Source organism: Phyllobates terribilis, unplaced genomic scaffold (assembly GCF_046119375.1).
Source record: "Phyllobates terribilis strain yellow unplaced genomic scaffold, ASM4611937v1 Scaffold_1__5_contigs__length_1240528914, whole genome shotgun sequence".
Lineage (NCBI taxonomy): Eukaryota > Metazoa > Chordata > Amphibia > Anura > Dendrobatidae > Phyllobates > Phyllobates terribilis.
In genome coordinates this window covers 350,328,101-350,352,303 of record NW_027362761.1, presented here as the reverse complement: position 1 = coordinate 350,352,303, position 24,203 = coordinate 350,328,101, and the positions used below count along the sequence as shown (strand labels likewise).

General features: G+C 43.9%; 1 protein-coding gene across 1 annotated transcript; it reads left to right on the top strand.

Moving 5' to 3' along the window:
- Positions 1 to 2,153: 2,153 nt before the first annotated feature.
- Positions 2,154 to 20,354, top strand: BRI3BP (BRI3 binding protein). Its single transcript, XM_073676146.1, has 3 exons — positions 2,154 to 2,453; positions 14,882 to 14,984; positions 17,053 to 20,354. Exons 1-3 carry the CDS (start codon positions 2,262 to 2,264, stop codon positions 17,481 to 17,483), a joined length of 726 nt encoding a protein of 241 aa, XP_073532247.1. The 5' UTR covers positions 2,154 to 2,261; the 3' UTR covers positions 17,484 to 20,354.
- The last annotated feature ends 3,849 nt before the right edge of the window (positions 20,355 to 24,203 follow it).

Below are 24,203 nucleotides of genomic sequence, written 5' to 3'. Positions count from 1 at the left end.
CCCTCCAGCAGTCTCCCCCACACAAGTTTCCCCTCCAGCAGTCTCCCCCACACAAGTTTCCCCTCCAGCAGTCTCCCCCACACAAGTTTCCCCTCCAGCAGTCTCCCCCACACAAGTTTCCCCTCCAGCAGTCTCCCCCACACAAGCCTCCTCTCCAGCAGCCTCCCCCCCACAAGCCTCCTCTCCAGCAGCCTCCCCCCCACAAGCCTCCTCTCCAGCAGCCTCCCCCCCACAAGCCTCCTCTCCAGCAGCCTCCCCCACAAAAGCTTCCCCTCCAGCAGTCTCCCCCACACAAGCCTCCTCTCCAGCAGTATCCTCTCAGGGTGTCCCCCACACACGTTTCCCCTCCAGCAGTCTCCCCCACACAAGCCTCCTCTCCAGCAGCCTCCCCCACACAAGCCTCCTCTCCAGCAGCCTCCCCCACACAAGCCTCCTCTCCAGCAGCCTCCCCCACACAAGCCTCCTCTCTAGCAGCCTCCCCCACACAAGCCTCCTCTCTAGCAGCCTCCCCCACACAAGCCTCCTCTCTAGCAGCCTCCCCCACACAAGCCTCCTCTCCAGCAGTCTCCTCTCAGGGTCTTCTCCACACAAGTCTCCTCTCAGGGTGTCCCCCACACAAGCCTCCTCTCCAGCAGTCTCCCCCACACAAGTCTCTTCTCTAGCAGTCTCCCCACACAAGCCTCCTCTAGAGCAGTCTCTTCTCCAGCAGTCTCCCCCACAGAAGCCTCCTCTCCAGCAGCCTCCCCCCCACAAGCCTCCTCTCCAGCAGCCTCCCCCCCACAAGCCTCCTCTCCAGCAGCCTCCCCCCCACAAGCCTCCTCTCCAGCAGTCTCCTCTCAGGGTCTTCTCCACACAAGTCTCCTCTCAGGGTGTCCCCCACACAAGTCTCTTCTCCAGCAGTCTCCCCACACAAGCCTCCTCTAGAGCAGTCTCTTCTCCAGCAGTCTCCCCCACAGAAGCCTCCTCTCCAGCAGTCTCCTCTCAGGGTGTCCCCCACACAAGCCTCCTCGCCAGCAGTCTCCCCAACACAAGTCTCTTCTCCAGCAGTCTCCCCCACACAAGCCTCCTCTAGAGCAGTCTCTTCTCCAGCAGTCTCCCCCACAGCAGCCCCCCCCACAAGCCTCCTCTCCAGCAGTCTCCTCTCAGGGTCTTCTCCACACAAGCCTCCTCTCCAGCAGTCTCCCCCACACAAGTCTCTTCTCCAGCAGTCTCCCCACACAAGCCTCCTCTCTAGCAGCCTCCCCCACACAAGCCTCCTCTCTAGCAGCCTCCCCCACACAAGCCTCCTCTCTAGCAGCCTCCCCCACACAAGCCTCCTCTCCAGCAGTCTCCTCTCAGGGTCTTCTCCACACAAGTCTCCTCTCAGGGTGTCCCCCACACAAGCCTCCTCTCCAGCAGTCTCCCCCACACAAGTCTCTTCTCTAGCAGTCTCCCCACACAAGCCTCCTCTAGAGCAGTCTCTTCTCCAGCAGTCTCCCCCACAGAAGCCTCCTCTCCAGCAGCCTCCCCCCCACAAGCCTCCTCTCCAGCAGCCTCCCCCCCACAAGCCTCCTCTCCAGCAGCCTCCCCCCCACAAGCCTCCTCTCCAGCAGTCTCCTCTCAGGGTCTTCTCCACACAAGTCTCCTCTCAGGGTGTCCCCCACACAAGTCTCTTCTCCAGCAGTCTCCCCACACAAGCCTCCTCTAGAGCAGTCTCTTCTCCAGCAGTCTCCCCCACAGAAGCCTCCTCTCCAGCAGTCTCCTCTCAGGGTGTCCCCCACACAAGCCTCCTCGCCAGCAGTCTCCCCAACACAAGTCTCTTCTCCAGCAGTCTCCCCCACACAAGCCTCCTCTAGAGCAGTCTCTTCTCCAGCAGTCTCCCCCACAGCAGCCCCCCCCACAAGCCTCCTCTCCAGCAGTCTCCTCTCAGGGTCTTCTCCACACAAGCCTCCTCTCCAGCAGTCTCCCCCACACAAGTCTCTTCTCCAGCAGTCTCCCCACACAAGCCTCCTCTAGAGCAGTCTCTTCTCCAGCAGTCTCCCCCACAGAAGCCTCCTCTCCAGCAGCCTCCTCTCAGGGTGTCCCCCACACAAGCCTCCTCGCCAGCAGTCTTCCCCACACAAGCCTCCTCTCCAGCAATCTCAGCACATCGCTGCTTCCTGGTATCGGGTCAGCACTGGAGGAGGAGGCCCCGCCCCTTCCCGTGACATCATCTCATCAGGAGCAGCTCCATTCTAGACGCTGCCAAGACGTCTCCTACCATCTGCTAATCTCTGCTGGACATGGCTCTCCTCCGCTCCAAGCTGCCCTGGCTCCTCGCCCTGCTGCTGTTGGTGGCGGCCGTGCTGGCCGCCCAGGCTACCAGGAACCGAGGTCATGAAAAGCAGAACAACTCCTTTCGCAAGGCGGCCACTGGCTTCTACCAGACCATGAGCAGCACTTTCGGCGAGGAGAACGTGAGAGCCGTGCAGAAGGTGGGCTATGACTCATGCCAGGAGATGGTGGTGCCCAGCAGGGTCACGCATGCAGACTCTGGCACGTATTGCTGGGTACATCCGTGCCCATCCCCCTCCGTGTACCCGCAGGGCTGACCACAGCACAGAGCCTTCACAATGCTGCAATAGCCGGTGACATGTGTGCTGTGCCAGCCTCGCTGGTTGCCTCTCCTATAATGGTCTGATAATATAAGTAATATTCTTATTCCAGTATTGGTAATATCACTGTAGATGAGGCTATACCTTAGTAAGGCGGATCTGCTTTTTTCTTAGATATGCCTTTAACCCCTTAACCCCCGAGGGTGGTTTGCACGTTAATGACCAGGCCAATTTTTACAATTCTGACCACTGTCACTTTATGAGGTAATTACTCTGGAACGCTTCAACGGATCCCCCTGATTCTGAGATTGTTTTTTCGTGACATATTGTACTTCATGATAGTGGTAAAATTTCTTCAATATCACTTGCGTTTATTTGTGAAAAAAAATGGAAATTTGGTGAAAATTTTTCAATTTTCAAACTTTGAATTTTTATGCCCTTAAATCAGAGAGATCTGTCACACAAAATAGCTAATAAATAACATTTCCCACATGTCTACTTTACATCAGCACAATTTTGGAACCAACATTTTTTTTTGTTAGGGAGCTATAAGGGTTAAAAGTTGACCAGCGATTTCTAATTTTTCCAACAAAATTTACAAAACCATTTTTTAGGGACCACATCACATTTGAAGTCACTTTGAGGGGTCTTTATGACAGAAAATACCCAAAAGTGACACCATTCTAAAAACTGCACCCCTCAAGGTGCTCAAAACCACATTCAAGAACTTTATTAACCCTTCAGGTGCTTCACAGGAATTGTTGGAATGTGGAAGAAAAAAATGAACATTTACCTTTTTTCACAAAAATGTTACTTTAGACCCAATTTTTTTTTTATTTTCACAGGCGTAACAAGAAAAAATGGACCCCAAAATTTGTGCAATTTCCCCTGGGCACGCAGATACCCCATATGTGGGGAAAAAAAAAAACACTGTTTGGGCGCACGGCAGGGCTCGAAAGGGAGGGGTGCCATTTGACTTTTTGATTGTAAAATTTGCTTGAATAATTAGCGGACGCCATGTTGCTTTTGGAGAGCCCCTGATGTGCCTAAACATTGGAGCTCCCCCACAAGTGACCCCATTTTGGAAACTAGACCCCCCAAGGCACCTATCTAGATGCATAGTGAGCACTTGGAACCCCCAGGTGCTTCACAAATTGATTCGTAAAAATGAAAAAGTGAAAAAAAAAAAACACTTTTTCATTTTTATGAATCAATTTGTTAGCGGACACCATGTCGCGTTTGAAGAGCCCCTGATGTGCCTAAACAGTGGAGCTCCCCCACAAGTGACCCCATTTTGGAAACTATACCCCTCAAGGATTTTATTAAGGTGTATAGTGAACATTTTGAACCCAGAGGTACGACACAGAATTTGATAACATTAGGTCATCATATTGAATAAGTTGTCATTAGTCTTGAGCACAAGTGCTCGCTACTTGAGTTTGCATCGGGTACTCAAGTATGCACCATGTACTGCGTGTGCTCGAGTCACCGCCCAGATGTTTCACGGTTATTAGACACCCAAAGAAAAAACATGCGGGGATCGCTCGTGCATGGCAGGCAATCCCCGCAAAGTTTTTTGGGCCGTGAAGCATATGGGGCGGAGACTTGAGCATGTCACTCAAATACCCACGATACTCAATGCATAACAGAACACCCGATGCAAACTCAAGTAGCGAGCACTTGCGCTTAACACTAGTCGCCATATCGTCATCTTTTTTTCTTACTTTTGAAAAAAATCCCAACCCCATCACAACCCTAACACAGCCCTAACCCGTAGCACAACCCTAACCTGAGAGTTTATTTTTTACGCCATTCCTAGTGCGGTATAAGTGATTAGACGACTTTATTCTTCAGGTCGGTGAGACTACAGCGATACCAGAATCATATGGGGTTTTTATGACTGACAGCTGTCACACACTAAAAGACGCATTTTTTTGTAAAATCTAGTTTTTGCATCGCCATATTTTGAGAGCTATAATTTTTCCACATTTTGGCAGACAGTCATTTGACGGCTTGTTTTTTTGCGGGATGAGTTGACGTTGTTATTGGTGCCATTTTCAGGCACGTGACATTTTTTGATCGCTTTCTATTCCTATTTTTGGGAGGCAGAATAAACAAAAAACAACAATTCAGGAATTGTTTTTTTTGTTTTTTTTATTCTGTTCCGCGTTTGGTAAAATTGATAAGGCAGCTTTATTCTTCGGGTCAGTATGTTTACAGCGGTACCACATTTATATCGTATTTCGATGTTTTGCACTTTTACATAATTAAAGCAATTTTATAGAAAAAATTATTTTTTTAGCTTAGCTTTATTCTGAGAGCTATAACTTTTTTATTTTTCGGCTGATGGAGCTGTATGGCGGCTTGTTTTTTGCGGGACGAGATGACGTTTTCAGCGGTACCATTTTTATTTATATTTGTCTTTTTGATCGCGTGTTAATCCATTTTTTGTTTGGCGGTATGGTGATAAAGCATTGTTTTTTGCTTCGTTTTTTTTTTTTTACCGTGTTCACTGAAGGGGTTAACTAGTGGGACAGTTTTATAGGTCAGGTTGTTCCGGACGCGGCGATACCAAATATGTGTACTTTTATTTGTTTGTTTGTTGTTGTTTTTTTTTAATAATAATATTTATTGATGGGTACATTATATTTTTGGTGGATTTTTTTTTTATATTTTTACAATTTTTATTTATTTTTTTCACTTTCTGACAGTTTTTATACTTTATTACTTTTGTCCCACTATGGGACTTTCACTTTTTTTTTCTCTGATCGCCTGCATGGCACAGGAATGCAGCACCATCCCTGTGCCATGCAGGCTGTCAGCGCTGGACAGGGAGAAGATTGTTTGGAGATGCACTGCTCATGTCCAAAAAATCTTCCTGCTGTCTGGTGACCCGGATGTTGTCATGACTACATCGGGTCGTCATGGCAACATCCTGGAAGCCACGGCAGACAGCGCTGGAGGCCGGAAGAGGAGGCGAGTATCTGCGATCACCTCCCCTTGACACCACAATGCTGCGATCGACTTCGATCGCAGCATCGCGGGGGTTAATGTGCTGGGAGCGGTGCGGGACCGCTCCCTGCACATATTACCGGGTGTCAGCTGTGACAATCAGCTGACACCCGGCGGCGATCGCGCCCGCACAGCCTGTGTGCGCGCGCGATCGCCATGACATACTAATACGGGTCTGGCTCTTAAGTCCCAGAGCACAGACGCGCATTAGTACGTCTAATATTAAGGGGTTAAAGGGAATCTGTCCCCCTTTTCAGCTTTCTGAGTTATTAACATGGGCATTCAGGTTGTATACAGCTGGAATTAGTCCTACCTGTATGCCTCCTGGATGTGACCTTGTTTAGTAAAAATCATCGTTTATAGCTTCGATCTTCCAGGTTATGGGGCATAGGCTGCTGGAAGATAAGACTGCCTCCAGGCTTCATTATACAAGATTTCTCCTCCCCTTCTCTTCAGACGTCATGTGCATGGCCGGAAATCCCGCGCCTGCGCAGTCTGCTTGCCATCGCTCCTCTGCCCTGTTCTGCCCTTCTGTGGGGCACTGTCTTCAATTCTGATGAGCGCAGGTGCCGGAGAGTCAGTGTAACTTCCGGTCCCAGTGATCTTCGGCGCACAGTGAAGGTGAATTCGCCACAGTGCGGAGGAGCGATCAAATCGCCCCCCTTTTGCCCCATTCAAAATAAACCAATTTTTTAAAAAAATCTAAAATACTCGATCAATATATAAAAATAATCCGATCGGTAAATGCCGCAACTAGAAAACAAATCAAAACTTCAGAATTACGTTTTGGGTTTTTATTTCGCTGCAACATTGCAATAACGGGCAAACAAAATATTGTATCTATTCCAATATGGTATCAATAAGAATTTCAGCTCAGCGTGCAAAAAATAAGCCCCCACCGAGCCTCAGAGCCCGAAAAAATGGAGACGCTACGGATCTGGGAAAATGGCGCCATATTTATTTCTTTACAAACTTTGAATTTTTTTTCACCACTTAAATAAAAAAGAACCTATACATGTTTGGTGTCTACAAACTCGTAATGACCTGGAGAATCATAACTGCGAGTCAGTTTTAGCATTTAGTGAACATGGTAAAAAAAAAAATAAATAAATAAAATATTGTGGAATTGCACTTTTTTTTTTTGCAATTTTGCTGCACTTGGAATTTTTTTCCCGTTTTCCAGCAGGGCTATGGAGTCCATTTTGGTGGAATCGGAGTCGGTATAAAATGGACCGATTCCAAAATATATAATAAATTGGGTACAGTAGTTCAATGCAGTTTGTGGGGAATATTATTTTCATAAGAATTTGGGAAAGTTATGAAATGTCCTATAAATGTCTGTCCTATTCCTGATCTAAGGGTCTAGACTTTTAGCTGAGATGAATCTGTGCTGCAGTAAATTTATCACTTAAACATGAGCCATGTATGAGGGAGTCGGATGTTTGGCCTATTGACTCCACAGCCCTGTTTTCCAGTACACGATATGGTAAAACCAATGGTGTCGTTCAAAAGTACAACTCATCCCGTTAAAAACAAGCCCTCACATGGCCGTATTGATATTGACCAAAAAAATAAAGTTATGTCTCTGGGAAGAAGGGGAGCAAAAAAACCGGAAAAACCCAAGGTCAGGGTTAATCATTTACAAAACCATATACAGTTTTCTGTGCTACAGAAGTGCAATGTTTCCGTAGAAATTGGATGCTATACTGTGGCTCCTTATGCCATTCATGTTTTTTTTTTTTTTTTTTTGTCTTCACACGCAGATTTGGTCAGTGAAAAATAAATCGCTCATCTGCACGGCCTCATTGAATAACATTGGTCCAAGTGTGGTCCGTTTTTTTTCACGGGCAGGACTCTGAGTGAAAACAGTCATGTGAATGAGCTTTTATCGGTCGACCATGACAGCACCACGAGAGAGGGGATCCGCCCACCAAGGACAGGAAACCTACAGGCTTAAAAGGGGTGGCCCTCTCTCTCACCTCAGTTTGGTTTCCTGTCCTTGATGGAGGGAACCTATTTCAGGCTCGTGGAAAACCGGATGGCGACGACTGTCGAGCAGCACTCCTATCAGGGATCTGCAGCTCCAGCGTCTGCTATGTGGGTGCACCCCTATCTGGGAGTGGCACAGCATTCTTGCACCGAATAAGCAGGGGGCTGCGCCCCTATCTGGGGTGGCAGCTCTTTCATCATCTGCTTCAGCCAGGTTTGCGCCCCTTTCTGTGGAAGAGTCTGCCCCTGGACTGGTCCGGACTGCAGTGGGACTGCGCCCCTATCTGGGGTGGCAGAGCCCACCATTGCTCAGAAGACAGGCGGGTTGCGTGGGATGCCGTCCCCATCGACACCCAGCGGAGGTCGGCGCGCTGGATAACCGACGCTGCGCCCCGATCCGGGGTAGCAGGCCCGTTGATCTTGGCAGAGCCTACCTGGAGCTGTGGCAACTGGAGCTTCCCGGCGCGAGGCTCGTGCGGGCGCACACTTCCGACCTCCTCCTGTAGGTCGCGGCCCGATGACGTCACCGCGCCTCGGGGCGATCACGTGACCGGGACCCGGAAGTCCGGTCACGTGCACCTAATTGTAAGTGCGGTATTAACCGCGGCGAGGTGGCGCCAAGCGTCCCTGTGCAAAAGAAAAAAAAAAAAAGGGGGGGAATGTATTCAATTAAAATCAGGTGTCTGAGAGGTGGAACAGGTGCTACTTAACTGGCCCAAGCACCACTGTTCAGGGCTTCCCAGCTTTGTTCTCCCTATCATGGAGTCCGATAATGAGCAGCAGCAGCAAGTTCAGCAGCCGCCTTCTCCACCATCTCAGCGGCTGTTTGGGGAGCCCCAAAAAGTGCATCGCCCTCGTGTTACTGGTAACGCCCGGTCCTCAGGAAAGCGAGGTTCAGCGTCTAAGTCCAGTCATCACGGTTCCAGCAGGATGAACGAATCTGCAGCCTCCAGGGACGATCCCTGGGCTGAGAAGGGTCCTTCCTCCAAATTGGTACCAGCCCTTTTGAGCCACCTGGGTAAGTGATCTTCGAGAAAGTTCGCTTAGTGATGAAGTATCCCTTCTCCCCTTCTATTTTTAATAGGGGAAGAAGTGTACCTCCAAGACCAAGCATCAATGTGCATTGTGTAACACCGTCCTTCCCGACTTATATCCCAAAAAATTATGTCAGTCCTGTATAAATCAGACGCTAGCAGAGGAGACCCCTAGCTTGACCTCAGGATTAAAAACCTTGGTCAGGTCTGAAATTAGTAAAATCCTCTCTAAAAAGACTAAAGTAAAGGTAGATACAGACCAGGAGATCTCCCCAGCCCGTGATGACTCTGTCGTCGGCTTATGAGTTGGACTCGGACGACTCAGTCTCTCCATCATCCACTTCCTCAGATAGTGGTGCGGGTCAGCATTGTTTCCCACTTAATGGAGTCGGTGGCTTGATTAAAGCAATTCGATCAACCATGGGTATTAGAGGCCAGACCAGAAAAATCAGTCTAGGATGTAATGTTCAGGGGGCTGGGACAAAGAAAAAGAAGTTTTCCCTTTAACGATAAAATTCAGGACTTGATACGTAGAGAATGGAAAAGGCCAGAAAGAAAGGGTGTTCTTCCTCCGTTCTTTAAAAGAAAATACCCCTTTGAAGACTCAGCTTCTTCTTCCTGGGAGAAAGCCCCAAAAATAGATGTGACTATAGCTAAGGCATCTAAGCGATCCTCTCTCCCCTTTGAAGATATGGGGGCTCTTAAGAACCCTTTGGATAGGAAAGCTGACACCTTTCTCAAAGGGACCTGGGAAACGTCTGCGGGGGTCCTTAAAGCCAGCGGTTGCCGCTACTTGTACTGCCAGGTCCCTAATGATATGGTTGGACCAACTTGAATCCCATTTGAGAAATAACACCCCCAGGAAGGAGATTTTATCAAATATATCACTCCTACAGGGGGCAGCAGCCTTCCTGGCGGATGCCTCGGCGGACTCAGTCAGATTGGCAGCGAGGTCAGCCGGCATGTCCAACGCAGCCCGTAGAGCCTTGTGGCTTAAATGTTGGCCAGGTGATATTCAAGCAAGAACGAGACTCTGTACTATTCCATGTGAAGGAGAGCATCTTTTTGGGCCTGTTCTGGATTAACTTCTGGATAAAGCCAGTGACAAAAAGAAAGGTTTCCCTAGCTTGTCTGCCCCCTTCTTATAAACATCCTTTCCATAGGAGAAGGTTTCTACAAAAAAGACCGCAGAAGGGTCACTAGAAGTGGGAAGACAGCAGACCGAAAGGTAGAGGGCTCCTATTTGGCTCTTCTTCTAACCGGGGACCCCGGAAACCGAGTAAGTGACTCGCAGCCCAGGTAGGAGGGAGGCTGTTGGGCTTCTTACCTGCCTGGACAAAAATTTCTGCTAGTAACTGGATCCTTGATCTGGTAGGTTTGGGTCTGAGGTTCGCATTTCGGCAGATTTCTCGTGGGAGATTCATCTTGACCCCAAACCGTCCCATGGCATTAGAGCAGACGGCCCTACAAGTGGAAATCCTCAACTTGGTCCATAAAGCGGTCCTAGTGGAGGTCCCAACAGCAGAAAAGGGGCTAGGATTCTACTTGCCTCTTTTCTTTATTTCTAAGCCTGATGGTTCTTTTAGGTGCATTATTAACCTTAAAGCCCTTAAGTTTTTGTTAGTTCCCACCTTTAAGATGGAATCCATTAAATCTACAATAAAGTTACTTTTTTCAGGCTGTTACATGGTAGTATTAGATCTAAAAGACTCCTATTACCATGTACCTATACATATGGATTTCCAGAAATACCTTAGGGTGGCTTTGATCATAGATGGAGAAATTAAGCACTTCCAGTTTAGGGCCTTACCGTTCTCTCTGGCCAAAGGCCCCAGGATATTTACTAAGATTATAGCGGAAGTCATGGCTCATGTCAGGGAACATTAATATTTTAATTATCCCTTACCTGGATGATTTCTTAATAATTGGAGACTCGGCCTCCCAATGTTATAATCAGCTAAAATTAGTATCCTCCATCTTAGAAAGTCTAGGCTGGATCCTAAATCTAGAGAAGTCCAGGGTTGTGCCTTCAAAAATACAGCAGTTCTTGGGTATTATGCTGGATTCAGACCTTCAAATATGTTTCCTCCCGGAAGCCAAGAAACAAAAGGTTAAAATCCTGGTAGAGAAAGCATTGTCAAACACAGTCATGTCCCTTAGAGCTACGATGTCCTTGTTGGGTACCCTGTCATCTTGCCTTCCCGGAGTTCTGTGGGCACAATACAACTCCAGGGTTCTACAGTGGGACGTCCTACATAATGAAGTTTTGTTCAATGGGCACTTAGAAGGATGAATGTCCTTGTCACCCCAGTCACTTAAATCCTTGCGGTGGTGGGTAAACGAGGCGAACCTGTCACGAGGAGTTCCCTGGGTATTTAGAGTCACTAAAATAATTACAACCGATGCAAGCTCCCGCGGGTGGGGGTCCCATCTGGGGGATATGGTTGTCCTGGTCAGACACGGAAAAGGGCCTTTCCTCCAACGCTAAAGAACTACTAGCAGTGGATAAAGCGATAAATCATTTCTTGCCTTTCCTTCATGATAAAAACGTTAAGATCATTTCAGATAATAGAATAGCGGTAGCTTACATGAACCATCAGGGGGGGTGCACGTTCTGGATCACTGATGAGAGTGACGGATCGTCTTTTTCAGATTTAGGAATGCCATCTCCTTTCCTTAACGGCCCTCCACATCAAAGGAAAAGAAAACATAAAGGCAGACTACTTAAGCCGTTTCTCTCTGAGGCAAGGCGAATGGGAACTAAAGCAGGACATTTTTTCCCAAATAGTCCGGAAGTGGGGGCTTCCGGTGGTAGATCTCTTCGCCACAAGGCTAAATTGAAAGACAGAGCTCTTTTGCTCCCTAAATCCCAGAGAAAACCCCCTGGCAGTGGATGCTCTCCAAGTGACTTGAGATTTCAGTCTGGCCTATGCCCCCCCCCCCCCCCCACACTGAATCTTCTTCCCTTGGTCCTAAGAAAGATCAGAGAGGACAAGGCGAGGGTCCTTCTGGTCACCCCCTTTTGGCCCAGGAGGCCCTGGTTCTCATGCCTGAGGAACATGTCAATCTCCGATCCTTGGGTCCTGCCCGAAATTCCGGATCTCCTCGGCCAGGGTCCAATAGTCCATCCTCAAGCTTCTGGCCTCCACTTGACGGTGTGGAACTTGAGAGGTCTCTGTTAGAATGCAAAGGGTTCTCCCAAAACCTAGTGGCTACATTAATGCGTAGTAGAAAACCTGTCACTTCCAGGATTTACGCCAGAACTTGGAAGAAATTTTTATCGTTCTCTGGTTCTACAGTTGGTGAGGGGGTGCTAATTGGAAAAATCTTAGAGTTTTTACATAAGGGCCTTGAGTTGAGGGTGGCAACAAGTACCCTTAAAGTCCAAGTCTCTGCCTTAGGTGCCCTATATAACTGTGACCTGGCAGGAAATTACTGGATTTCTCGCTTTATCAAAGCTGCGTTTAGATCCAGGCCTGTTATCAAAAGCAATTTAGCACCCTGGGATCTAAATTTAGTTCTAAAAGCATTATCTAGTTCACCCTTTGAACCAATAGATTCAGCATCCCTTAAGGCCATCTCCCTTAACCCTAGAACGCATGACCATAAAAATGGGTATTTTCAAAAAAGAGTTGTTATACCGAAAATGCCTGTAACATAAAAATAAATGAACAACTGGAAATGACAAACAACTATATACCTGAGGAATACCTAGAGTTTCAAAATTCTAACTAAAGTAATCTTGCAGAAAATAGAAAACAATTAACAGGGCGGGCCTGCGAGGCCCCATGTATGCGTTCTAGGGTTAAAACAGCGCTTCTAATAGCTCTAACATCTGCTAGAAGGATTAGTGACATCCAGGCTCTGTCTTCAGCTTCACCTTTCACTTAGATCCTGGACGATAGAATTATTCTTAAAACTGACCCAGCATATCTCCCTAAAGTAGCTTCCCGTTTCCATAGACTCCAAGAAATAATCCTGCCCTCGTTCTGTTCTAATCCAAGTAACCAAAAAGAGGCAGAATTCCATACCTTAGATGTAAGAAGATGTGTGATTAGGTACCTGTCGGTCACCCAGGCTTTCAGGAAAGCTAGTTCCTTGTTTATCTCCTACCAAGGGGTTAGAAAAGGGCTTAAGGTTGCTAAGTCCACCATAGCTAGGTGGATCAGGGAAGCTATTACTGTAGCCTATGCCTCCAGCGGGGAGGAAGCGCCACAGGGGATGAAAGCTAACTCTACCCGAGCAGTGGCGACCTCGTGGGCGGAGAAGACGGGTGTCTCGATGCTAGACATATGTAAGGCTGCTACCTGGTCTTCTCCATCTACCTTCTATAGGCACTATAGAGTGGATTTGGGTGTTTCATCTGACCTCACATTTGGAAGAAGGGTGCTCCAGGCTGTGGACTTTCAGACTTATTCTGTGGATTTTCTCTACAATGTCTGCATAAGATTATGTGAAATCTCGTTCACAACCCTACTACTATAATACGCAGTGGCTTATCCCCACATATGACACATTTATTATATATTGTTTCGTAGTGGAATTCATGAGAAACAAAACCCTTTGGGTTCTGTTCATCAAAGAGTTTGTACTAGAAAACTGGCATGGAGCTGATTACAAACTGCAACTTTTGGTGTTTTAGACCCCAACTTCAACAATGGTTTGAAAAATAGTATAATATTTAGCGGGACCTATATCAGTTGGACAGATCATTATAATTTACGCTACTTTTGTGATGTACCGGTAAATTATAGCAGAAATGTACTTTGTGTATTAGGGCACACAATGCTTATTTCATGCAACATTAAGAATATTTTCTGTGAATTGTGGTATATTTTAAAAGTGATTCTTAGTTCCTCTTTTATGGAACAATTAAATTACATATACCTAAGCAAAATATTGTTAGTAATTATGCAAAACTTTTTAATGGGTTTCATCTGTAAAAGCCACATGGCCAAAAACCAGTTCAGTTCAGCTTTAACCCATGCATGAGTTTGATGGGCTCATGTAACTATATACATTACAGGTATGTCAGAATATGATGTTATTTTCAGCAGATTTGTATTATAAACACATTTTTTTCGTGATTATCTTTAATTTTATATATCTATATTAAAAATAAATATTCCCTCTGGTCTGTAGAGCCATCACACCAGGGTGACGTTTCCTGCGGTCTGCAGTTCACGTGACGGTGTTAGGTCATTAGTCTTCTTGGATATTACTTACCTTTCTGCTATAAATCCCAACACCCTGATGCTCTGAAAATGAATGCCTTCAACATTGAAGAGGTTCTCCACTTTTAGAAAAGTGGACACTAAACACTTTAATATACATTTTCTATACAATAAATTCCACCCCTGTTTCTAGCACCAGATCCCCTCCGCTCCTCAGGCCTCAGCTTTTTGGATTTAGCGGTGACCTCACATCAACATTCCTTTTTCTGCAATCAATCACTGAGTTCAGTGGTTCTGTCAATGTAGACGACATGAGCTTCTGAGCCTGGTGATTGGTGCATTACTGCTGCTGCCAGAGACCAGAGCAGCGGTGGAGAGCTGGCATTTAACCCGGAATGGGGGCGTACCTGCTTTATTTGTGATATTATGTATAGAAATATAAGAGTTGGCTTCCACTTTTCTTAAAGTTAAAAACCCCTTTAAAAATGGTAAAAGGATCAAACTTGCACAATACATTTCGTGCCTTTCTAGACTGTATTACTTCTGTAGGAGGTTAAATTCAGTGTATCTTTTGGTTTTAATTTTGGTGCACTGTGAATTGCACTCCCTTGCTGATTTAGGGGCAAAACAAATGAGGTACAGATCATGTCCAGTGTAAATTGTGTCCGAAATCTGGTGCATTTAGCCTTCAAAATTGCCCCCAATTTTTCTTTTCTACATGTTCAGTATTTCACATTTAGTATTTGTAAACCAAAACCAGGAGAGGAACAATCCGAGGAAAAGTATAATAGAAACATGTCACCACTTCTGTATTTCTCACCCACTCCTGGTTTTGACTTACAAATACTCATGTGTGTACTTGGCCTTATGCAATAGAGAGAAGGGTTTGACTACGATTAGAAGCTATCAGAGAGGAGCACTTCCATCTATTTCCAACAGACTACAGGTCTGTGATACTGTGGTGTGTATGAGCACTGAGCGTGCAGATGGTCATTGCCAACACTGTAGTCACACTGTCACTTTTTAGTATAGTGCAATAATTGTGTCCATGTAGCTGCCTGGCTTTGTAGTCACTCGAATTCCCTGTTTCTTTTGTTAGTTCTTCTCGCGCCTAACTGAACGCTTTGTGTACGGCGTCGATGTGTTGGTGGAAACTGTGTGGAGAATATGGACAGATCTGCTGGATGTCCTAGGAATTGACGGTGAGTAGGTTATTTAAAACTTGTCTTCCTCTTACAAGCATTGCTAACGCTCTAGATAAGATTCCTTAGTGAGGTAAGATGTTTGTAATGGTAGATTTAATGTGATGTAACATTAACAGAAGAAAACAAATGTATACAGGAAGAAAAAACCTACAATGAACATATCACTTATAAAAGTTAAAGGAGTTATCTGAGACTATTTAATTTCTTCTCGTGCAGCTAATAACTGACAGTCATGTAGTTGCTAACTACCTGCCTGTTCTACCCGGCGCCGGTTCAGCGCGGTCACTGACCGCTCCTGCCAGCGATTCTGCTGCTTCACATCACCAGAGCAGCTGTTCCTCTTACCGGCTGCTCGGTCGACAGGGCGTGACTGCAGAAGTCATGCTGATTGATAGTTGGCTCCGGCACAGTTATGCAGCGGGGTACCGGCTGTCAGTCATTGACATCTGCAGTCATGCTATGGCAACAGAGCGGAAGAGAAGCAGCTGCTTTGTCAATGTGACGTCACCGGAAGCTGCAGGAACAGTCCTTGACCTCTCTGAGCCGGCAGAGATTGGTGCCGGGCACAAAAGGCAGGTGGTTAACAACTACCTGCTTATTGGTTCTTAGGCCCATAAGAAAAAAATAAAATGGGCTTGGATAACCCATTTAACATTATCCAGTTGTTTAGAACTGATGGTCTATCCTTAAGACAGAATCTGTAAAATCTCCAGGACTACTTGCTGTGTGTGCCCTTGGAGAGGTATTCCACCATTGCCTCTATATAAGTCCATAGATGTCACCATATATCTTCTACTATGTAGCTTTTATTTTTGGCACATGCAGAAACTACAATAGAAAGCTTTTTCAAAAGCCAGAAAAAGTCCTTAGGCTGGAATGCTTCATATTGGTGTTTCTATGAGTGTTTAGGTATCTGGTGCCTTGAATATTTTAATTTCTTTCCTTAGACTGGCCATCATTATTAGATCAGTGGTGGGTCATAGCACTCTGGCAAAAACCAAACCCCCTTTATTTATTTACCAGACACAGCTCGGTATTTTTTGGCGCTGCTGTGCTTAGTATTAGTTTATTATAGCTTTATAATAAATAGAACTGAGTGGCAAACCAGGTACCGTTGCCATTAAAGGGAAACTATCAGCAGGTTTTTGCTATGTAATCTGAGGGACAGCATGAGCAAGGGGTTAAAACAGATTTCAACTATATGTTACATGTCAGGTTGTGTGCTGTTGTTTACTTACAATGAAGGTTTTATCACCTGTTGATTAGAATTGCCAAAGCTACAGCAGTGAGTGCATGCAAGTCTCCACTCCCTCCTGTGATAAGCAGCTCACTGTCTATTGACTTTGTACATAGAGAGTCTGGTGTGGATGGGGTTAGCTTTCTCATCTTTGCTGCATCTAAAAACTGTGTCAGAACGGCTGCCCCCAGAACACTAAGTGATACATTGTTGGATTTAGGGTCACTGCCTACACCATGTTGCTCTCAGATGACGTAGCAAAAACCTACTGACAGATTCCTTTTAAAAGTGTGCAGAGCTGTAAAAAGAGGACATGGCACTCGCTGCAGCCTCTTCAAATATCTGATCCTTGAAGGAGCTGAAAGCCTAGCCTTGGATAGGCAATCATTATTAGAGAACCGGAGAACTGAATATTTTACAACACAGTAAAATGACAACCCATTAAAAGGGTTTTCCAAAATTATATGAAAAAAAAAGTTGGCAATGGGGAAAAAAAATGTCATTAAATGGTAAAAAAAATTTCAAGATAACTTCTCGTTTCAGCGGGGACGATCCCAAACGGTCTTGGTTTTTTGTTCTGCACTGATGGCAACCCACATGACCGTTGTAGCCAATCACTGGATTCATCTGTGGCTGCAGTGGTCTCATTGGTAATTGGGGACATCATCTCTTGTTAATGTGCTGCAGCATTGACATTCCATAGCATAAATATGAGCGCTGCAGTCAATCACTGGCTTTTGTGAAATGCATTTTTTAAATGTAATAATTTACATTTGTTTCTTATGCTTTAAACTAACTTTTTTTTTTTCCTCTGTATTTCTTTTCCAGCTTCCAACCTCACTCACTACTTTAGTCCAGCTTCAGTCGCCAGTAACCCTACTCGGGTCCTGATGCTGGTAGTGGCTGTTCTCCTGGCCTACTGGTTTGCCTCTCTCTTCCTCGGATTTTTCTTCTACATTTTACATATTATCTTTGGACGTTTTTTCTGGCTGGTCAGAGTGTGCCTTTTCGCACTCTCCTGCGTTTATATCCTCCAGAAGTATGAAGGAGAACCGGAGCACGCTGTGGTGCCTCTTTGTTTTGTTGTAGCCATCTACTTTATGACGGGGCCAGTTGGCGTTTACTGGAGAAGGAATAACAACAACAACAACAACAACAATCTGGAAGACAAGATCGATCACTTAGACAATCAGATCAGGCTATTAAATATCCGTCTCTCAAGGGTTATAGAAAGTCTGGATAGAGCCAATGAGCAGTAATTCTCATGCCCAGTAGATGACACCAGCTCCCTCTAGCACATAAAGCACTCTTGTTTATAAACCGGCTGTTTGATGTGAGTCTACAATGTCATCAGAATATTGATCTTTGTAGTAGTAAAAAAAAAAAATCTTAATCGGGATAGGCCAAAAAAAAACAAACATTTTGCCAACTTAGATGCTCAGATTTAAAAAAAAAACAAACAAACAAAAAAAACCCTTTTATCTTTTTTTTTTTTGTATGATAGTATCAATCCCACTACTAGCATAATCTACATAAAGTTGTAGAATTGCAGATTTTTCTACCTTGCTATAATGTATTGTAGGCCTTCCAAAAGTCTACAAGACACTTGTTTTTAGGGTTATTTTCTAAAATACTGTAGAATTTCAACTCCTTAGCCAAATTTCTTTTCTCTGAACATCAGAGCATCTGCGGCGAGTTCAGAATCCTCTGAATTATTTTTTTTAGTGCCCTTCCACACACTGTAGGCCCTCATAAGACGCCATAGCAAAGAATTTGCATTGCATTCCCTTCTCTTATATGTTTACATTGTTGTTCAAAGGTGTCAGAATGAATTTAGCTGATACCAATATATTCGGGTATTATATAATTCCTTTTTTTAAATGAGTAACTTTTTAAGGCTAGGCTTTCACATAGGTTTGTGGAGGAGATCCTACTAAAAAAGGCCTCAAAAATGCTTGGAAATTTCTTTATATTTATATGGAAATCAAATCAAATTTGCTGTTCATACGAGGAGGTGTGGTGTTTTTTTTTTTTTTAAGCATTTTCTTTCCTGGAGAGTTTTTGTAAACGCCTTCTGGAAAGAAAAAAAGTACATGTTACTTCTTTAACATAGACATTGCTTTGATCTGTACCAAACTAGGCTCTGACCAATCAAAAGGCTGAAAAAACCTATATGTTCCAAAACAACAAAAAAAACAAACAACCAAAAATGGACAACTCCTGCAGTGGTTTTCGCTTGGAAAGAAAAACCTCATAATCTTTGAAAGCCCTAAAACAAAAAAAAAAAGCAAAAAAAAAACAACAAACCTCTGTTTGAGCATAGCCTTAAAGTGACAGAACTCTTTAAGTACCTAGGCTGGAAACTTAGTTTTTGATACAGGGTTTTTTTTTTTCAAGTGAATCCTGCAGGAATGAGAATTATACATCCTTTCTTTATATTTCCCATTTCCTTCTAATCCTCTTCTAGCTTTGGCTTAAAAAAAAAAACTGCGTCAAAAAGTAAATGAATGATTCCAGTCTGTTATTGCCATCTTTAAAAGTTATCACCTGTCCATAGTACAACCTAGACATCTAGAGATTGGTGTGTAATAGCGATAATCTACCTTTCTGGCCTCTTTTCTCCCTTCCCTCTTCCTCCGGCTTAGAGGAGAATTTTTTTATGACCGTATTGACGTTCTGCCATGAAAAGCAATGAAATCCCAGTGAAACCGGTATGAAGTTTGTCTTCTTCATTGGATAGGATCCACCTTCTGAAGAGAGATTGGATCCCAATAATGCAATTGTGCACTAAGCTAAACTCTTGATTATTTTTTTTTCTTGAGTGGAAGCCCAATTTCTCAGTGACCCTAAAGTGATTGTTTTCCCCTTTCCTAGTTGCAAGACTAATTTCACACAAGTGTAATACGGGCACAAGAAGTTCTGGCTGAAATCTACTCCTGTGGAATTGGCGTTAAGGTTCAAGAAGAAAGTAAATCTAAAAAATATGTATTGGAAGAAAGTGTTATTTATGTGCATCCTTCAAAGCAGCTCACTGCCTAAAGTCTTGCATCTGCTAAGAATATCTATGTGTATAAAAATCTGTATCGGTTTTGACTTGTGCTTTTTTAGATGCATATATAGTGGTCAAGATAATATTTTTAAATATGAAGTAGTTACTGTTGTTTTTCTACTTTTTTTTTTTTCTGTTTGTGCTAAGTACACAGTTGTGTGCATTACTTGGGTAGAATATACATAGACAATTCTACGTGCTGTTACCGCTGTGCTTTATGTTGTACTACACTTTATAGAATAGCGGGTTTTATTAGACAAGTTTATACCGTATTGTTATTTTTAATATGTGTTGTCTTTGGTTGTAGGGGAGGGGATTAAAATTTGCTTTCCAAATTTTACTTGGTTGGAAATTTAGCAGCTTAATATCTCCACGCCTGTTGCTGCTTAGATCTTTCTCAGGGTTTGATAAGCGGCAATAAACTAGTTGTGTTCAGTCCGTTACTTTTGTGCACATTGCAAAGGCGAAACTTCTTCTTCTGTTATTCGTGATGACGCAGAGTGACTAAGCCATTTTAATATTTTGTGCTGTACAGGTTTCTGGTCTTGTTTCAGGTAATATTTTTAGTATAAAATTTTACGATCCATACTTTCATCACTTTGTAGGAATCGTGTGGTCGATTCATGGGTTGCAGTTGATATTTTGTCTGGACCTGGTTTTTAGTCATTTAGTTCTAAGATAGTAGTGGCAGTGATATTTGTTTTACGCCTTCATAACTTTCCTATATAAATTGGAGAGTCATAAATCCATATGTTTTTATTTAATTGTCCAGCTACGATCTGTAAAGTTTATGGCTGTTTCCACCTAAGGAGGACCTGTCCCCTTGAAGACCATATAAATTTGCATGCTTGACACAGTAAATAAAATGGACCATATCTCTGGACCCGTATGGTGGATTTTTACAAAGAAAAACAGGAATAAAATATGAGCAAAAACTAGACACTTTTGACCTGGCAACAGGTCCTCCTTAAACAAGAGACCGCAAATGTGTTCTAAAAATGATTGTGAGATACCGGTAGACCCCATCTGAAAAGTTGATGGACATGATGTAATCAGGTTGGTTGTCTAACCCTTTGAATCATTATTAGCTATTTATGGGGGTGGGTTGTTTTCAGATACTTTTGTATTCTTCCTAGTCTACTTGAATTTAGAGGTGATAGTTTGCTGTTAATAGTGTACCCTAAGGACAAAAATAATTCCTTGGCTTTGGTTTCATACTGTTTGTTTTCTTTTTTATCTACTTCATTTTACTTTCTGATATTTGTAATTTATTTTATTGTATTTTATAGGTGCAGCCATCATGAGCTTTTGGTAAAGGGGTGTAATCAAGTTTAAAAGTTATCCCCTATCCATTTGAGGGGGTCTAATCTTCATGGCCCCCAGTGATTCTGAGAACTGGGGCTCAGGTCGATCATGCGCACTCTCTCCATTTATTCTAACAGCTGAAGATCAGCTATGCGTTGCGCTCTATTTCCGGCAGTCCGTGGAGGTGCACATGACTGACCACCTCTCCATTCATGTGGAGCTCTTTAGACCCCTGTTCTTGGGATCGCTGAGGACCTCCAGTGATGAAGTTATCCCAGGAGATTGAGGGTAACTTTAAAACTTCAGAATACTCCATTAACAACATTTAGAATTGTGCTATATGGCATAGGTAATGATAGACTGGAGATGTTAATTTATTTGTGTAGTGGTCACTGTGTAGGGAGGGGGAGAAGGTGAGCTGTGAAAACTGCCTATTATGAATGGTGAATCCTGTGTAATCTATGTAGAAGAGTTATGTCATTGTAAACCTGCCTGTGATAAGATGACTGCTAAAAACTGATTTCTACAGAGCAGGAAATGTCAAATTATTATGAGGCTCAGTGACCAGTGTGAAAATAATCAGATTTTGGGATATGTATATACACTTTTTAATCTGGATAATGAAATTGAGAAGTGAAAACAAAACCTCTTTAAATTCTTAAAATATGTTGAACATAAACATAGTCTGAGGGCACAATGATTGAACTTACTAAGCTTAATGATTAAGCTGCTGGGCAGATTTGGAGGAATACATAGTGGGCACTCTTGGTAGTAAAATTGTATGGCCACTTTGAAGGTATTCCTATGTGTTATTCTTATTATTGGCATCACTATTTACATTCATGTAGGGAATGCTTTATATGTTTATGGTGCACCCTTCTAAGCACCAAGAGCGTAGCCATGTTGTAGGCAAAACCATTGCAGCTGACTTGCTCATTGACAATCCGTGACAGTACTGCACTTCATTCTAGAAACGTTTATTCTCTTCATATGTATTGATTTCTTGTACCCTCACATGGCTGCCACCACTGTTTGCTACAGACGGGTACACAATTTACTACTCAGGGATATTAGATTAGCACTGATGCTGTCACCATACCTTGTATATAGTCTAACATAAGAAAATGTAGAGTAGAAAGTGTGAAATACATAGTCTAGATATGAAAACTGTTGCTTTAACTGGCAAGTACACAGCTGATTAAAATACTCATCCTGATGAATTTTGGGTGTGCAAAAATATACCACCGGGAAGATCCTTGATGTGCGCCTGGATTCGGATCCCTTGAGTTTGTGTTCTGTGGTCGGCTTCTCTTTCTGCCGGGCCACAGGAGACGCACCTTTTCTCTGGGTGTTTGGGTTCTGCTATCCTGACTGCAGTCTGTCTAACGTAACACAGGTGTTTTCATTTGTCCGCCTATCACCTTTTGGGTGCAGCTTTATATTCTGTCCCCCTGCTGGTATTTCCTGCTGGTGATAGATTCATTTGAATGTTCTTAAATATATTCAAACATATTCTTAAATGCTGTAGTCCCCAATATAAAAGAAAACAAAATACACAAGCCTTCTGCACCGGCGCCAGGTTTCCCGGTGCTCGTGTGAAATTGTGTGGCTGCAGTGCTTGCGTGGCATATCAGCAGCTGTTTAGTAGGTTGTAGCACTCACCTTCTCGTGTGACCATGTATATAATCTAGAGTAAGTGTATTAAAATACTTACCAATTGCCATCTTCCCTGCTTTCCAGCACTACTTCAGCCCTCTCCTGACCTGCTTGACCTGTAATCAGACTAGTCTGCTTATAAAGGGGCTAAAGCTGCGTGCCCACTATGCGTTTTTGCCGCGGAATTTCCACAGCGAAAACGCTTGGTAATACGTGCCACTTGGTCCCCAATGATAATCCGCATGTGCTGTGCACATGCTGCGGATTACCATTGCGGAAAAATACGCAGCATGTCTATTATTTTTGCAGACACGCAGCGTAATTGTCACCATTGACTTGCATTGAATCGCTTAATATCCGCATGACTACGTGTGCACATGTGGATATTAAGTGATTCAATGTGCGGATGGTACATGGGTCTGGAGAAGAGGAGACTCTCCTCCAGACCCGGCTACCATAGTACCTGTAAAAAAAAAAAAAAATAAAAAATTAAACCTTATACTCACCTTCTGATGTCCCCCCGGTCTCCTCTGTGGTGCGTCCTGGCGTCTCGCGATAGTCTAAAAGGACCTTCCGTGACGTCATTTAGTCATGTGACAGGTCACGCGACTGCGGACGTCGGCGGTCTTTTGACCTGTCACATGACTAAATTACATCATGGAAGGTCCTTTTTAGACCACCGCAAGCCATACAGGAGATCGGGGGCCATCGGAAGGAAAGTATAATTTTTATTTTTTACCATTTGTATTCTTTTTTTTTTTAACTATTACTTGGTCACACTATATAAATCCATGCCGGTTGCATGGATTTATATAGTGTGACCAAGTTATCAAGCACTTTCCAAGTGATGCTAAAATCGCTTTCAAAGCGCTTGTCAACCCGCATGCGGAAATGCATGTGAAGAACGCTTCACATCCGCATGTCCCTGGCAGGAAAAACGCATGTACAATCCGCATGTACAATCCGCATGCGTTTTTGCTGCCAGGGGGATGCGGAAAAAATCTGCAGCATTTCTGCATCGTGGGCACTTAGCCTTACTGTGGACTGGAATTTGCTTTCCTAGTGTAAGTGTATGGAGCATCGTTTTGAATCTCATTGGTTTACATTGGGAAACCGAACCACCTTCCCCACTGCAACAATGATCCAGAAGGGAAGTGTACCGGCTCTGGAAACCTGGGAAGACTGTGTGGTTGGTAAGTATTTTAATACACTACATGACGTACAAAAGGCTGAGACATCTAATTTGATAATTTATCATTTGTTTGCATCAGATTACCCTTTCAAAAGGCTTTTCAGTATTTAGAAAAAAATCAAAGGGAAGGCAATGCCTAATTAAACGAACCTATACTTTCCTGATCTAGTTTTTCCACTGTTGGCCCTATCAGTCTGTGCTATTACGATGATGTTCGATCGGCCCATGTGACCACTACAGCCAGTCACTGTCAATAGCTATGATCTCGAATGTACAACACCAGAATGCTTAGTAGAATGATTGACTGCCGTGGTCACATTGGTAGAAAGCACCTCATGGCTCCGGAAAAGAAAACAAATACTGGTGGGGACCATCAGAGCAGTGGTGGTGGTGGATTTATTAGGTGAGAATAGGCTAATTTGAGGTGTTCTCTTCAGGCAAATGTGCTGATTCTGAAAAACTTCTTTAATATATTTACATTTCGGTCTATTCCTTCTTCATGTCTTGGTAGACAGACTCCCTCTAGTGGCAAAGTGCTGTACTTTTAGCATTGAATTCTTTTAGGTTTGGTTACATTAAGTTTTTCAGTACGAAACTTTAGAAGTACCATCATGTGGTCATTATATACATACTAGCTTGGGATATATTTTTATGGAAATGTAGAATTTACTTAATATACTGATTGCTCCATGGAAACCTAGCGCTAGCAAGTATATATATATATATATATAATTTTTTTTTTTCTTAGTGCTTTGGTCTTTTGTGTCCCTTTGCTGC